This window comes from Silurus aristotelis (genome assembly GCF_946808225.1).
Source record: "Silurus aristotelis genome assembly, chromosome: 22".
Lineage (NCBI taxonomy): Eukaryota > Metazoa > Chordata > Actinopteri > Siluriformes > Siluridae > Silurus > Silurus aristotelis.
In genome coordinates, this window is record NC_139595.1 from 2,249,698 (window position 1) to 2,267,744 (window position 18,047).

Here is an 18,047-nt window from a genome sequence, read left to right on the forward strand (position 1 = left end):
AAATCATCAATACAATACAAAAACCCCCGCAATATAACACGTGGCATTACAGAGAGAGAGAGACATTTTGCATATGGAGGTGAAAACCATTTTACTAAAGCAAGAAACCCAGTTAAGACTCCAAACCTCTACACTACAACTGCATCTGTGCACCTACGACATCTGGAGCAGTTCAGAATAAATATTTGTCTAAAAACATGACAAAAACAAATGTAATTAAAATGCAACCTATTCTTAAAAGATGCAGACTCATAATGTGCAGCGCTCCTCAGAGGCTGTAATCCAGTGGTACTGCTCGTATTCACTGGTCTGGAAGTGGTGAACAAACCCTTTCTCTTGCTGAGACATGCTAGCTAGCTTCAGGGTTGGCCGACCTCCTCACCATGTCTAGCTTTTCTTTAAAATGTATTTTTGAGTATGTTCACGACCAAATCAGTTTCTCTTCCTCTGTAGGCATAAAAAGTCTAACTCAGATGTGTGCAGCTCTACACACGTGTTTTGCCAGTCGAACTTGGCTGTAACAGTTTCCCTCTGACCAACCAATCAGAGGACGGAAAAATGCTGACGCTATTCTGGGCCAGCGAGCTGCCCTGTGAGGAGAATCTGAAATCTGATTGGTTAAAGAAACCGCTATTTCTTAAGGAGACTATAGTATAAAGGCCAGCAGTACTGACTAAGGTCCTGGGCAGATTAGATTGACATGGCAGCACATTGAGGATGAAATCTGATTGGACAAAAAAAATCTACCGTCCACATACACATACTGGAAGCAGTGCAGCCGAGAGAAACACTACGAAATTCAGAGAATAAACTGTTGGGAATAAATAAATACAATTTCATAGAACAAATATTAGAATTTATGTTGTAAATGCAGGTCAGTGCTTCTGATAGTGTTTAGGCGAGAAGAGAAGAGAAGGCTTTCCAGGCCCTGACCGTCCACCACTGGTGTGGGCAGAGAGCTCTTTTTTTTTACTGATTCGTTTCCAGCTTCTAATGACGTAGGAGCGTGTGGTGTGTCATTATTTTAATTAGATTTTTAATTCTCCCTCTTGACTTTCTGCTTTTCACCGAGCTTCTGATTTCAGATGAAATGCCGCGAGTGCGCAAATTTTTGCGTCAGGCTTTTTATGGCCACGTTCTCATGACGCCGAGGTGCATTTAGCGCGGTTTTCCGTAATCCGCGGCGGATTGTGATTCACCGCTGAGTGGTCGTAGTTGCCTGGAGATCCTCCTCCTCCTCCCCCTTGTGTGCTCATCAGAAGATTTCTATCATGATCCCATGTTTTAATTGGTTAAAACTGTTGTTATATACTAGAATAAAAAGACATATGTATGTGTATAATATAATATATATATATTTTAATAATTTTTTTTTTTAGTGTAGTTTTGGAATGTGTTGAAAAATGTAAATTAGCTTTAACTAGCACGACGTTAACGCGATAGAGAAAACGGGAATCATGTTGCCATAGCAACCGTAGCATCCCCTAGTTATATGGGGAATGACTGATCAGATATACACAGACATACACACAACCCACACACACATATATATATACACACACACACACACACAACACATGGGATATACCACTGTATTACAGGAAGGGGGGAAATTTTTTTTATTTCATCCCAGAGCTCTCATTAAACATTAAAGAGCATAGAAATGGGAGCTAAGTATATAAGATGAATATAATGCTGAAAAATTTGCTTTTTAAAAAAAATAAAGGTATCTATTTAGCGAGATTGTATAACAGTGCTTGGACCCCTAATCAAGGTGTAATCATTATTATTCAGTGTATACAGTAATTATGCTAATTTTATAAATAAAAAAAAATAATCGAAATCTAATCTTTTCCTGTTAGTCACCTGATATGAATATGCATGTTCTATATAACAAGCTCCCGGACATTTGCAATGTGTTTGCTTGCATCATTCTCTGTACATAATTTGCCGTTCATGCAGATTGAGTAGGACGAAAAGTGCGATTTAATACGAGTTCGTCACATTCAAATCTGCGTGCCGCATGTCCAGCTTTTAAGATTTGTATAAACTCGAAGCGTTGCTCATTTTTTCTTCATTTATTGCTCATTTTATTTTAGTGCTTCGTTCTCCGTAAGGGCGTAAAAATGAAAACAGATCCCATTTTTATCACTCTGTACTTTGACATTTATTATTCAACATCTCCAGGGATGATCAGTGGAGGTTTCTGTAATCTGTGTATCATGCATTCATCTCCATTTTTTTATTTTATTTTATCAAGTACTTTAAGCTCAAGCTGTCAAACCAGTACTTTGCGTCATGATGGTGAGAAGTGTTTATATCCGTTTATCCATTATGTAATGAACATCTGGAGATCTTTTCATGTACAAAATTTATTTAAATATGGCTTTGAGAAGTGATGGGTGATTCTTTGCTGAGACTCAATGGTACAGATGCCACCCCCTTTTTCCTGAGATAGACAGGTACAGATGCCATTAGTCTGTCATAGGAAGTGACAGTCATACAGGCCACGCCTCCTTCACTGGGACTGACAGGAAAAGAGGCAGCACCTCTTCTTGGACTGACAGGTGTAAGGCCACACTTCTCGTACTTGAAATGAGGCTACGCCTCTTCTCAGACTCTTTCACTCTGACTAACTCATAAAGTCCATACCTCTTTTACTAGGAATGATGAGTAAAAAGTGACCACGCCCCCTTCAATGATTGACAGTCACAAAGGCCACACCTTCTGGCCACATCCCCTTCTTCATGGAGATTGACCTCGAGAGAGTACACTTTCTCATGTTTCCTCTTTCTCTTTTCTCCACAGAAGTACAAACAGCACGATGAGGACGGTTCTCCCCAAGAGCAGAGCTCGCCGCAACTCACTGACGAGACGCCAGGTCCTGAGCTCGTCCAGGTGGCCGAGAAGAACATCTCGCAGATCGAAAACGTCCACGGATACGTGGCCCACGCGCACATCTCCCCCATGAAGGTAAAGCTCTATACCCTGACTCGGTGCCGTTTCCCACCATCGGTCTTGTCCTCTGTGTTCACCTCATTATGTATGTTACCATGCCACACACACACACACACACACACACACACACACACACACACACACAAGATGCGAGTCTCCTGCTGTGCATGGGTGTAAAAAAACAAAAAAAGCTCACAGACCCAGTGCCAGTTTTGTCTCGTCAGCATTTTTTTTTTTGTATCCACAAAATGATGAAAACAAGCTGCGTAGTCTCCGAGACGAGCTCTTCAGCAGCACGACAGCATCGCCGCAGGGAGGCTAGATCCTGCGAGCAGCTCTGTATGTAGGGCAGGTTTCTCTGGAAGCAGCCTCGCGGGTGCTGCACGTGTCGTTATTAGCATAGCGCAGATAATAACAGGGGGACAGGCAGAGGGCATGCAGTCGTGATCTCTAAAATTATAAAGGTTTTCTTCTGATTAGATCGGTCAATTCACTGTACTGTGTGTGTGTGTGTGTGTGTGTGTTTGGTTGTGTGAAGTGGATAATAAAAAGTATTGATAATAAAGATAAAAAAAAAAAAAGGAATAATAAAAAACTAAAATATTTTAAATTGCCCCACGTTTTCCTCCTGTAATGTTGCCAAAAAAAACCTTTTTGCCCCAATTTTGTTCTTTTTAATTTGCTGTACGAGCGAAAGTATCGGGACACCCGACCTCTCCAGCCTTATGTCATTCTTTTCCAAAAGGTTTGAGAATGTCTGTATGCGGGAGAATGAAATTTTCCCTTCACTTGAACTAGGAGACTCGAACCTGTGCACAAAGTCAGCTCCATGAAGATTCCATTGGTTGGAAGTGTGTAGAAGGTCTTGAGTGGCCTGCTAGAGAGCTATAAACCCTAATAAACATCTTACGGGGGAATGCATGTGAACGCACTGCACTCCAGGCCTCCTTACCTACATCAGTAACTTGACTTTATTAACACCCTTGTAGCTGAATGCTTCTCACACATCTTCACAAAAGATCTAGTGGAACATCTTCCCAGAAAAGTGGTGGTTATTATAACAGCTACATGTGGATTAAGATGTCCAAAAAGCGCATACGAATCCATTTGTCCATTCAACGTTTGTTGATTTTGTTTTGCTAATTAACTTGTCCATAACATACTGTTGAGATCACGAGATCACGTGTCGAGTTTAAAGACGTGTTTTTTTTTTTTATTAACACACACAAGGTGAACCTCAGTCATGCGTCAACAGCAGAGTAATTGGGTGTCTGAGGAAGGGTGTTGTGTGTTGTGTGTGGACGTTTAGGACATTTTACGAGTGCTCCTCACGCACTTGTCTCGCTCCAATGCTCCCTTCTGCTTTGAGATTTATGACTCCTCCACGCTCGGCTCCTGCGCTAACAGCACACACACACACACACACACACACGATTCACACCTGTCACCTCTCATAACTCTCGGCTCACTGGTGTAAACCTGGTGAACTCTTGCCTCACGCTCGCTCCTCCACAGGGACACAGCCTTCATCCCTTCATCTCTACATTCTTATTAGCTGCCCCTCATCCTCATCTTCAACACAAGATCGTTTTGTTCTTTGAAATTGAACATGCGGTCCGACGTTCCCTTTACAAGTTCTGCCTCTGTTTTCATCTCATCTAGGCGTATACGACCTCTCATTAAACATGTATTATTGGACCGATTGAATGTTCCAAAGCAAGTTAAGCAATTAGTGCAGTACTCAAATTGTTTGGTTTGACTAACAAAACAAAGTAAAAAAAATGTTTCTTCGAAATTCACTTCGAGGTCATTTGCTGTGCGTGATGAAATGCCTCAAGTGCTTTTGTGATGCTGAGAATATTCACAAAGCCTCACGAGCCGTTATCACACACTAAATAATCACCTGCCATCCTCGTTTTTCACAAGACAAATAAGTGGGTTCGATGGCGCTCTAGCTCCACCTATTGGAGTCTTCATAGCATTGCAGCACAGGCACACTTTAATCAGAATCAGAATACTATATTTAATTCATAGGGAAATTGTTGGGTTTCAGTAACAGTAAAATTAAAATAAAAAGAACAACTTCAAGGCTCTTTACTGTTTTGGCACCGAGGTGGTGGAAAGAACTTCCCCTAGATGTCCGTACAGCAGAGTCCCTGGCTATCTTTAAGCGTCAGTTGAAGACCTTCCTCTTCCTGAAACACTTGAATTACATCTTTCCAAGTGTTCTATGTAAAAATCAAGAGGTGTAGCCTGATTTATATTAAGATTGTAGTCTAGCGTACCAGTGTAGATTTATTCATTGCAAGAGACTTAAAAGTAAAATTACATGTTACAAAATTACTTTAAAAAGTAAAATAAAAATCAAAAACCTGCCCAATTACACGAGTAAATTTAATTCGTTACTTTCCATAGTTTGATGACCACAGACGGATATGATCTTCTGTGGCGATCCTGTGGGATGAGTCTGTTACTGCACGTACTCCTCACACTGAAAATGCGTTCACAGAAATAAGTCATCGACACAGCTTGGTTCCATCATTCGCACGTATCTGGATGAAATCATTATAATGATTGGTTTTGATTTTGTGTTGAGCCTCAGCAGCTTCAGTAGATTTCCTGATTGGTTTTATTTATAGGAAAATGTCCTGGACTTATTCGTGAGTGCCTGAAGAGGAGTCTGGGGTCCCATTATACCATTCTGCTTATTGTACATTCATCAAAAATGACATTTTGTGTCTTGTGGGGGAGACACATGTTGACCTCATGCTGGATGACATCATGCTGTAAAGTGTGAAGTTCTGATCTTCTTCTGGTAGGTGGTTCTAGTAGCTTAGTTTTTAAGGCATTGAACTTTGGATCTGAAGGATGAGTTCAAATCTCAGCCAAACCAAGCCGAAAACTTCAGGGCCTCTGAGCAAGGCCTTCTTAACCCCATACCTGCTCAGTTGTATGAATAAGGGCGTCTGCCAAATGACATTGTGTATGTTGTTGGAGTTCAGAGTCTGTGCTGAAGGGGGCGCTTTCCTAGTGCGAGGATAATATTTATATATAACTATTGTTTTAAGGATAGGGAGTGCGAGTTGCACATTTTTTTTTAGACCTATCTATCTCTCTCACGTCCTACCTCTCTACTGATCTTTAAGTGAGCCTTTCTGATGTGTTGCGTTGTGTGATAAGTCTGAGTTACGTACATGCCCCCCCCCCCCCATCCCTCCCTCCTCCCCTTTTCCCTGTAGGTTGAGTCTCTGGAGTGCATCTTTGACGGGCCGCCCATGTTGGCGTGCGAGGAGAGCCCTCTCCTGAGCCCCTCCACCGTGCATCAGGTAAACACCCCCGCTAAAGCACGGGAACTGGACGCAGCCATCACTGTGCTGATGTCGTGTCTCGTCACGTGGTTGTGCTGTCGTGTGGCTAAATGAGGTCACAGACTCCGGCTTTATGTCAATGCTAGATGGCGCAGTTCCCGGCGTGCATGACTTTTTTTTTTGTTTTTTGTCATATCCTGTTTGTGTGTGTATGTATGTGTATATATATATATATATATACAGTGAGGAAAATAAGTATTTGAACACCCTGCTATTTTGCAAGTTCTCCCACTTAGAAATTATGGAGGGGTCTGAAATTGTCATCGTAGGTGCATGTCCACTGTGAGAGACATAATCTAAAAAACAAAAATCCAGAAATCACAATATATGATTTTTAAACTATTTATTTGTATGATACAGCTGCAAATAAGTATTTGAACACCTGTCTATCAGCTAGAATTCTGACCCTCAAAGACCTGTTAGTCTGCCTTTAAAATGTCCACCTTCACTACATTTATTATCCTAAATTAGATGCACCTGTTTGAGGTCGTTAGCTGCATAAAGACACCTGCCCACCCCATACAATCAGTAAGAATCCAACTACTAACATGGCCAAGACCAAAGAGCTGTCCAAAGACACTAGAGACAAAATTGTACACCTCCACAAGGCTGGAAAGGGCTACGGGGAAATTGCCAAGCAGCTTGGTGAAAAAAGGTCCACTGTTGGAGCAATCATTAGAAAATGGAAGAAGCTAAACATGACTGTCAATCTCCCTCGGACTGGGGCGCCATGCAAGATCTCACCTCGTGGGGTCTCAATGATCCTAAGGAAGGTGAGAAATCAGCACAGAACTACACGGGAGGAGCTGGTCAATGACCTGAAAAGAGCTGGGACCACCGTTTCCAAGGTTACTGTTGGTAATACACTAAGACATCATGGTTTAAAATCATGCATGGCACGGAAGGTTCCCCTGCTTAAACCAGCACATGTCCAGGCACATCTTAAGTTTGCCAATGACCATTTGGATGATCCAGAGGAGTCATGGGAGAAAGTCATGTGGTCAGATGAGACCAAAATAGAACTTTTGGGTCATAATTCCACTAAACGTGTTTGGAGGAAGAAGAATGATGAGTACCATCCCAAGAACACCATCCCTTCTGTGAAGCATGGGGGTGGTAGCATCATGCTTTGGGGGTGTTTTTCTGCACATGGGACAGGGCGACTGCACTGTATTAAGGAGAGGATGACCGGGGCCATGTATTGCGAGATTTTGGGGAACAACCTCCATCCCTCAGTTAGAGCATTGAAGATGGGTCGAGGCTGGGTCTTCCAACATGACAATGACCCGAAGCACACAGCCAGGATAACCAAGGAGTGGCTCTGTAAGAAGCATATCAAGGTTCTGGCGTGGCCTAGGCAATCTCCAGACCTGAACCCAATAGAGAATCTTTGGAGGGAGCTCAAACTCCGTGTTTCTCAGCGACAGGCCAGAAACCTGACTGATCTAGAGAAGATCTGTGTGGAGGAGTGGGCCAAAATCCCTCCTGCAGTGTGTGCAAACCTGGTGAAAAACTACAGGAAACGTTTGACCTCTGTAATTGCAAACAAAGGCTCCTGTACCAAATATTAACATTGACTTTCTCAGGTGTTCAAATACTTATTTGCAGCTGCATCATACAAATAAATAGTTAAAAAAATCATACATTGTGATTTCTGGATTTTTTTTTTAGATTATGTCTCTCACAGTGGACATGCACCTACGATGACAATTTCAGACCCTCCATGATTTCTAAGTGGGAGAACTTGCAAAATAGCAGGGTGTTCAAATACTTATTTTCCTCACTGTATATATATATATATATATATATATATATATATATATATATATATATATATATATATATATATATGTAGATATTTATATATATTTAGACTTTTATATATGTGTATTTACATGTTTGTCTGAGAAGCTTCTGGCCACCAGTTGTTGCTTCTTGCTGCTTCTAGAAGCATTGGCTTCTCCCATGCATGGCTACGTGTCTGTTTGAGGTGTGGACGATGCCTTTTGAATGTTTCCAGAATAATCTGATGATGGATGAGATACGGTTAATCAGTAAGCGCAGCGTACGGTAAAGGGTACAAACGATTCGGATGAAAAAAGAAACGGGAAGAAATTAAATAACGAGAAAGACCACAAGTGTCGATGGCGTCATTAGCTCGGTTTCTCTCCTGGAGCCGATGGTTCCAGCGCCGCCTTGCATTTTCCCGGCAATGACGTCAGCCCCGATCCATTTTGCACCCTGTTCTAGCTGCGGAGCAGAATAGGTCAGACCCCACATTAGAGAGAACGCATTAGCAGGATGATGCGTCAAAGGAGAAGAGACAAGACTCTAAAAAAGACTCTGAAAAAAGACGAGGAGGTCGGGCTGTGAACACGACTAGGACACGCTTCACGAGGTGGCTCTCGGACACGCCGTCCTGGCGGAGAACTTAAAAGCTGCGAAAGTGGACCGAATCTGCAGTCTTCTGAGCGGGGCAGAGGCGAGTCAGGTGTCCAATCTAGGTCTGCTCTCACGCTTCCTGCTGACTCATTTGGAGCGTTTCGAGGAGGCAAATCAGGCAGGCAGCTGCTCTGCCCCGAGCTCTGAGTGAAGCTGCATGAAAGAGAGAGAGAGAGATGTGATTTTGGAAATAAGAGAGAGTAGAGAGAGGGAGGTGAATAAAAGCAGGGGATGGAGACGTTGTAAGAAATCTTTCTCCTGCTCTCTTTGTGTCTGTTCATCTCCCTCACTTTCAATCTCACTCGCTCTTCTTGCCGCAGCAGCAGTGTGCGTCAAACAGCCACTGCCTCACTCTCCCTCTCACACACACACACACACACACACACACACTCTCCACTCATCACAGGTTCACACAACCTGAGAGAGATGTTTTTGTCTCTGGTGTGTCTTTGAAGTCGTGCAAAAAAAAAAAAAAAAATCTTTTGAGATGCTCGCATAAGGAAAACAAAAGCCTGTCGAGCTGTGCAACGTCAGAGCGCAAACCTCGCACTCGCTCTCGGACCCACCATGCTTAACTCGGTGTGGTACGCCAAAAAGATGGGCAGACGCATCATGGGCACCCTGAGGAGAACCAAGAGACTGCATCTGCACTTGTTGGTAAGTCCGGGCCGTGACGGGGGCGAGCGAGTGCAATTGTTTTCTATCCGGTCGTTTACAAGCGCATGCTCTTACATTCCCTGTGTGACCGTGTGTATGTGTGAGTGTGTGGGGCAGGGGGTGGGGGGGTGCGGGTGTGTGTGTGTGTGTGTGTGTGTGGGGGATATTCCATTAAAATTCCAGAGGACCATATTGTCATCTGTTGCATCTAATACTTTGTACACTTCCTCGCTGCGTCGCTTCAGTGTATTGATTTTATTGATAACATTCGAAACGCTTCAGGGGCATGAAATATGAGCATCTGGCATCTGTTTATAGTCTGTTGGAGAGCAGCGGTGCGTCATTTTTCAAAAGTACTACGTCATTGCGTGCACAAAAGAAAACACGTTAACATTAATTCCTTACCCATATATGAGAAGGTGTACGTTTTTTTTATGGTTTGTAATGCAGCTGTGTGTGTGTGATGATAGTCTAATAGGGAAAAAATGTTAAAAAAAAAAAAAAAACCCTTCATGCTGCCTGGCAACCTGCATGCTCATGTCATGCAGTAGTGCACAGGATCTTTAATACACACACGGATTGTTTTCTAAACGAGTCCCCGTGTTCCAGTCATGAGGGGGGGAAGTCACGTTTATTCTTTTTTTCCTTTTTCCTCTTTATTGCGCAGATGCTTCGGCTGTTGGTTGCTGTGACGACGTCGGTGGTTATGGAGTGCGTTTTAATGATTATATTTAATCTTTAACACAGGGTTGTTTTGATCGGTAGATAACGCAGCTCTCGAGCGCTAATTACGTGCACTCTGGTAGTACGGCGAATTCGTTTTTGAACCTCACTATATTTTGATTTATCGAATTAAATTCGGCTGCTTACGGAGTGCAGTGGGAGGAATAAAAAGGAATCAAATCGGTCGGAACAGCGACTTAAAACGTGGTTTTCTAAAAGATTTGCGAGATTCCGGTGTCATATTTCTGTTAACAGGGCGAGACTGATGTCACAGTGAGACTTGCTCTGCGTCTACACTTACATTAATCCGGATAAATTTGAAAACGTTTTTTCCGTAAAAAAAATTTACATTCCTGCTCTTTGAAATGTTGCGACGACTAAAAATACGTCAACTTTCGTTTTTTTTTTTTCCCCGAATGTTTTTCACAGTCTGCGACGAGCTCACTTCGGAGAGCGTTTTTCAAAAAGCTATGTTTTTGTTAATCGAACACGGGGTCTCAGTGTGGATGGAAGGCCAAAACGTGAAATCTGCGATTACTATCACGGTTACAATGGTGCGCAATAGGAGGACATTTTTCAGCGATCACCAACATAAGAACGAATAACAGAGGAGGAGATATCTTTCACTTTCATGCCGCATTTTTCCAGCCACGTTTATTGACATATTAAAGGGAAAACGGGCCTCAAAGTCACAAACATGGGTCTAAAAGTTGCCGCTGCATTGCTCACTTATGACTCGCAGGTGATGCGAGGGTTCGATCCCATTTGCACACCAGTCAGCAGATGATGCCTTACCTATCAACTGGATGGAGTTCTCTTCATTTGGAGATCACTTAGTGTGGCTTTACTGAGCAACTCAAGAACTTTGAGGACTGGAATTAATATCAACAGTCTGCTACAAAGCGCACATCACTGAACACCCCAACGATGATGTAATGAACGGACCTTCAGTGACACCCAGATACGTGTGCCCTTTTCAGTCTGGTTCCTCTCAAGGTTTCTTCCTCATGAAATCTCAGGGAGTTTTTCCTTGACACAGTCGCCGTTTGCTCGTATGGGATAAATGTAGAAAGAAGGAACTTATAGGTGTAACAGCCTGCTTAGACTGCTGCCCCCGTGACCCGGATTACGGATAAGCGGGAGAAAATGAATGAATGGATGAATGAGTACAAGAAAAAATATAGTTGATGATTGAAAAATAAATTCATATAAATAAATAGATTTTGTATATACACAAGAAAGTATTCAAAACTACTAAAGGTGCTAGGAAACCAACGGTGGTGGTCTCGGGTGTAGCGCTAAAGGTTCGACGAAGATCTCCTAAGAAATCCACCGGGATGTCTAGCTTAGCCATTTCATTTCCCCACATTTTTTCCAGTGTCATGCCGTTCCCCTCAATCTGCTCCTACTTCTTTTGCTGGCACTGATGCCCCTGATTCATCCAGTCCTGCGGTATGATGGTCTAATTGTCAATTAGTAAGGTGACAGACAAGGACGGCTTAGCTCCAAGGAACGGGTTTTTGCAGGGAGCTCATTAGACATGCACACAGTATGTTCAGGGATAATTGGGGATGTATTATTGATGACCTGCCATGTCTGTCATCAGGGTTTTATCCTTCCATCAGATGCAGAGTGACTTGCAGAGCCACTTGAATTTATTTTATTTTTTTTATGTACATAATATTAATGGTGAGGGAAGACATGCAGGTAGTTGGTTTGAAAGGAAAGATGTATGGAGACTGATGATTTGCTGTGGCGGCCCCTAATGGGAGCAGTTGAAAAAAGTAGTAGTAGTACATAATATCAATACCACTTGTAGGTTTTATGGTTTACCTGTTTAACCATGTTGAAACACCTAAAGGACGACTTTTATTTCCTGACATCATACCAAGCATATACCCCGACGCCCGAGCGCTGTATTTTTTTTTTTTCTGCTGTTTTGTACACTAATAAACATGTCATAGGTTGAAAGTGAGGGGCGTGTTTTTCTGAGGCGTAGCTGCAGACTAGGAGACCGGAGCCTGAGCAGGAAATCCCGCTGGCTCTGTTAGATGTGGGAGCTGTTGCCATGGCTTTGGCTCCCCCAGGAGCGGGAGCGGAGCCTGGTGAAAAAATTACCTGAACCATCTGACACCTGTGGCACATTTCCGGAAGCTTCTTATTGGGGAAGGTCCCCTCAGAGCGCTGGTGGATGAGACGCATTTCATAGACCGAATGATGCAGGTATGAACAAGCCAGTTGGAACGCTCCTGAAGATCTAGAGTGCTTGCCGGATTTTCTGGAAAGGTTTATGATTAGATTTTTCCAGTCCTGCTTGTGTCTTCCTTTTGGTTTTTCCCCTATTTGGCGGAGAACTTGTGTTGAACTCGGCGCAGTGAGGAACGGAGCCGTAATTCAATTGTTGGCCTCCACATTTACAGTTTGATTGATGTACTTTGAGGGACATGAGGATATTACTATAGCAACTGAGAAAGATTGACTGTCAATGCTTGATGAGTTCCACGATTGATTCGTTTTCTGAGCTTGCTCTCACCAACTGTTCATGAAAAATTGTCAGTTGTTACGAGAACTGATACTCTCGGGAGGATCTTTTCTCTTTGACACTTCGACTTTTTTCTGGGGAACGTTTGTTCCTGTTGGGTTGGGCTGGGCTGTCGGCCATGTGGACTAGCATCCGAAGCATCCCGGGGACAGGAGAACACTGCACAGATTAGACCACCAGATACAGCCCAACCCAGGAAGCCCTTTCGTAATTAAGGAAATTGTTCATAAACGTGCTCACGCCCCTCTTCGCCTTGAGCTAGATTAGCATTTGTCAGTGCAGAGCTCTGGATTCTGGATCAGAGCGCATTCACTGGTGATGAACTACATCTTTGGTGGGAACACATTGTACTCTAGGGGGAGTCGTGGAGGCAGCACCAACTCGGCCCATGGCAGCTCGGTGGGGCCGCGACTTCGCCAGTGGTCCATGCGGAGCTCCTGTGAGGAGCCTGCTGAACCAAATCCGTCTCGCTGGCGTCGCATCCTCGGCGCACTCACTCGGCTCAATGCCTTCACCAACTGTGTTATCGCAAGAGTTAACCAGGTAAGATGGTTTCAGTGGAGGATATGATGCAGGGAAGCAATTTTGTTGGACCTCTGTTGAATTCTATGATTTCAGGTATGATTTTGAAGCTGGTGGTTTTGTTTTTTATAAGACTTTTTAATGAAATTTTTATTATTCTTAGATTATATACGTTTTATGGCTATCGCTAGATTTTATTTCTATATCCCAGGATTTATATTTTGGCCCTGTCTTTTTCACAGCTTTATATTTGAGTCTAAAGCTGGTGAGATGGTCGTTATGGAGTTCCCTCAGAGGGATTCGAACTTGTGGTGTTGTTGCCAGAAGCCTGCAGTCAATATCAAGGGACGCATTTCCCTATTCATTTCCATGCCATCGCTTTGTGAGCAAGACACAGGCTTTAGATTTCGTATCGAGTCTCAAAGCTGTTGCATTATCCACTTGCCAAATCAACATGCTTTTGAAATGGAGCTAAATTCAAGGTCAGCGCAGTGAAGTCTTTTCGCACGTAATTTTTCCACATGATGTCCTGCGGTTTGCCAGTACCCAAGCCTTAAAATCGGGTTCTGACAGCCGAATGAACATTTGATTGAATAAACTTTCAGGATTCTGACAGCCAGCATAAAGCAAAACTCAGCACTGGGCAGATTGCTGAAAAGGCTCATATCTTGTTTTGTCCATTGAGTCTCGGTTGGATTTTTTTTCTCTATAAGAGCTGCATCTAAGATTTCATGTTCCTTTATCGCTATAGTTTTATTTTAATAATTAGTGTTAATAAACCAGACGCCTTCTGCCTGAGGAACTTCAGCTTCTCCTGGACTCCTTTTGTTGACCTGCGTGAGCATCTACACGAGCATCCATACCAGTCCTTTACTCCTTGATGTCTCTGACTCTGAGAATCTACAATTCCCTTGTATCTTCTATTTATCTGATTTGAATCCTCCTTATTATTACTTTGGAAAGTTGGATTTGGACTGAAAAAAGCCTCCAAAATAATGGCGTACCATTTCTTTCTGATCAAGCGTTCAACCGATAGGATAGGACAGCTAGCAAGATTAATCAGCAGTGGATTTGGTTGCCACCAAATCATTCATTATTAGTACTTTCCAGGTGTCTTGCTTAAATGACATTAAGATATCATCGTAAATGTCGTCCTGCGTCTTGCTTTGCCGGTGGCATGAGTTACGAGTACCTTGCATCATTTCAGAAAGGATCCTCATTTATTCCCCGGAGTTGTCACTTGGTTTTCTTGAGCATCCAAACCATCGGCACAATTCATCTTAAACGGCTTTGCCAAATGTAAATTACTGCATGTAAATCGTTAAATGTAAATTAGAGTTTAGAACCAGCTTGCAAGCTACTTATCTTATCATCTATTTATTCACTACCTCTGCAAAGCAGAATTAAAACTCCTATCTGTGCCCACAGTTTCTAATGTTTATATTTACATTTGAGCAAACTGCTTTTCTTTTTGGCCTTCCACAACTGAAATTATACACTACTAATACTCAAACATTTCTCACTCGAGTCTTTCCAGGCCACCAAACAGAATCTTTTCCTCGTTCGAACTGTATTTATTTACTTTATAAATGGGAAATTTTATTTATTCTAGCACTTCTGCTGTGCTTTTGAGCTAAGAACTCTCAGTGATTTAGTCCGTATAGTCTTGTAACCTTTTCATAATTATTTCACAAAAGATCCCATGCCCTTAGAGCTAAAGGTTAATGACTCGAGAGGCAGCGTAACAACAGCCGATCTCCATGTCGGAGATTTAGGTGCAGTAACGCCTCGGGAGCTGCAAAATCCTGTTCATTTTTTTAAATGATTCATGACGGCTGGGGTTTAATCTTAGGACTGGGTTCTTCGTTATCCATAACATGCCCAAACACCTGAGCACTACAGTACGTAACTGAGGGGTACAAAATAGTAACATTTTTTGGTAAAAAACAATATAAATAAATCGAAAACTGCTTTTTATTGACTTAAACTCGAACAAAATCGCAGTTTGTTCATCCATTTTGTCTGTTTGATTACAAAAAGTTTAGCCGTCATATTCTTACAATATGTCCAATCCAACATTCAATCCTAACCTTGAAGTGAAATCTGATTTCATATGCTTTTTCATCTATTTTATTTTATTTTTTCCGTATGAAGAACAAATGGACAAATGGAGCCATTTGAACAAACTAAGGCGTTTTCAGAGTGGGGTGTTGTGGGGTTGTTCGGTAACCAGAGTGTAAAGATTTTGTACATGGCATACCATCATAACTCGAGGACATGTGGGACTGATTTCCTGTCACTCTCTTGTTGAGTGATTTCTGATTCTGATCCATATAATTGAGTAAAGCCAGAAGATTGGATGAATCCACTGATGGATAATGTGCTGATGGTTGAACATGTATTTGACATCCATGTTGTTCAAGAGAACCACAAGCACAAATAAGGTGGCAAGAAACTCTTAAGTTGCTGCATAAGTATTTAGATGCCGTAGATGATATATTTGTTGTTAGCTCCTGTCCAAAAAGCTTCTAAATTACCACCTGCCTGCCATTTGTGCTTAAGTTACAGATATTATTAAGAGGTAAGCACCGTTGGGGTCCCCTTTTTTTAGATTTGCAAGTGTCAGAGGTTTTTAAATCCCAAAGGTCATACACCCACTAATGCTTATAATCATGGATCTGAATAACTTCATTGTTGATTTCGTTCAACATTAAAACGACAAATGACAAGTAGATGGTAAATTATAGTGCAGGTCATCCTCCTTGGATGCACCATATATATGTAATTACTATTATTGTGCTAGTTTTTATTGCCACTAGGTGGCACTGAAATTATATCAGTTGCTTGAAATGGGCTTCCAAAGGCATCATCAAGTCAATCAATTTCGGTTCCTACTCTCCCACTGCTTTATCAAGCAGTATGGAATAGAGAAACATGCAAATGACTGTGTCGGATCTAAATTTGCTGGTGGTATAATGAATTGGTCGGGTTTGTAAATGCTAATCGTTTATTCTACGCTGTGCGAGGTTTCATCATTTCAACCCTCAAGAGGTCACCTGGTTAAAACAATTCCTCTTGTTGACCAGAGACTCATCAAATCCAGCCTCATATATTCTCCAGGCCAATAACTCGAGCTGTCGTGTCAACACTATCTCGGCTGTTGGTGTATTATTTATCTCTCCGTTCATAATTTAGCCGGTGTAAATAGCCTTTGGATCCACACATGGTAACAAGCCTTCTGTCATCTAGGCAATGCCAAGAATTTTCCTTTTTTTATTTTTTTAAGATGGTCAGCACTGATACCGGAGTAAAAGTGTTTTTTAAACTTGACAGTAAAATCGGATAGATGGCTATTTATTTGTTTTTCTTTTGATAAACGAGTAAACAAGCCCAGAGAGAACCGACACGGCATTAAGCGGTACCGTATCTTACAGTAAGTATACGGACCCTCGCAACTCTGATAATCCTATGCAAATGTACAACAGTGCTGGTTTGAGTATGTGTTGGCTGCGTGGATGTGAAATCGAGCTCACCATTGATTATTCATGCCAGGAAAAAGCCCCACAGCTCCTCTTTTGCCAGTTCCTATTGGAGCTCGCTAATTGGCGCAAGGAAACAAGTGAGTGCGAGAGACACAGTAGCGCTAGATGTTAAGGAACGAGTGTACTATCTACTTGAAATCCACGCGACACGCTTACACACGACCCGAAACGAGCTGAGAAACTGGATTATTATCTCGGTTAATCTCCAAGAATGACCACTTATCACTCCAGTACGGATTATACCTCCCGAAGAGCCAATGGTGGAATTCCAGACGCACAGAATCCCAGAGTGAACTTCAGAACGCCGCTGCCTCAGTCTCAACATCTACCAGCAGCCGTTCTCCAGCCGAACCCTGCCCACTCAGTCTGCTATAGCTCTTCCACCAAGAGCAAGACCAAGTTTCTGAACCTGCGGGATAGTGTGAAGAAGAGTCCCACTAAAAGTACAGCTAAAGTGAGCAGCCCAGTGCAGACCTTCTCTATTAGGGACCACCAGCTCTGGACCTCAGTGGCCTTTCAGAAGGTATGTGAGGGACCACAAGCCCTGGATTGACTCATTATTTAATGCACAGTTGTTGGTCTAATCTAAAATTTTGATAAATCCATTCATGGTCTTGAATGAACACCTCCTTTGATTTTAGTAGCTGTAGATACGAGCTCCATCTCTGGTTCTCTGTGGATTGTATTTAAACAGTAGAACCGTGCAAAATCCATAGACTTTAGGGTACTTATGGGGCAGCAGAGACCCTGCAGCATGACCTTTTTGAGGTTTGCTTTGGGACGTACTGTTTCTATTCATCAGATCCTCTTGACATCGTCGTTCAGGGTTGTGACTATTAGAGTGGTTGCATTTTGAGAGGAACCCAAGACTCGCGTTTCTTTTCCTTTAGAATGTTTGTTGGCAGCAAATTCCTTTGAAGAACACTGTGGAATCCCATCTAGCTCAGGTCCTTGACCTGCTGTTAAGCTATCAGTGACTATACAGTTTCATGTGGTGCTGTGTTTATAGCCAGAGATATAAAAAACTCTGTAGTGTATTTTTTTCCTCAGTACTCTGTATTTTTGACTTTATGGGGTTAGATGTGGTTCCACAGGCTTGTGAGCTTCAGAAGAACATAAATTGGGCATTTTATTTTATTTTTTTAACGTTATGGTAAGAACAATGATTCCGATGCATCTCATGGAGTGTTTTGGTTGTTGGAATTGATTGGTATTCAATCAATGGACATACATTCCGAATCTTCAGATCACAAGTCCATTTGCTTGACTAGCGAGCTTCCACTTTTGAAGAAC

At 42.3% G+C, this 18,047-nt stretch overlaps 1 protein-coding gene across 42 annotated transcripts in view; it reads left to right on the top strand.

Moving 5' to 3' along the window:
- Positions 1–18,047, top strand: part of dlg1b (discs large MAGUK scaffold protein 1b) — a 73,472-nt gene that overhangs the window by 30,702 nt on the left and 24,723 nt on the right. For 26 of the 42 annotated variants that reach the window (XM_083525066.1, XM_083525037.1, XM_083525050.1 and 23 more), the window contains one exon: positions 2,809–2,973. In XM_083525066.1, the coding sequence (XP_083381192.1) occupies positions 2,809–2,973 (165 nt within the window). Of the gene's footprint in view, positions 1–2,808; positions 2,974–6,197; positions 6,285–18,047 lie in introns of all 42 variants that reach the window. The other 16 variants (XM_083525064.1, XM_083525028.1, XM_083525030.1 and 13 more) reach the window with 1 other exon arrangement.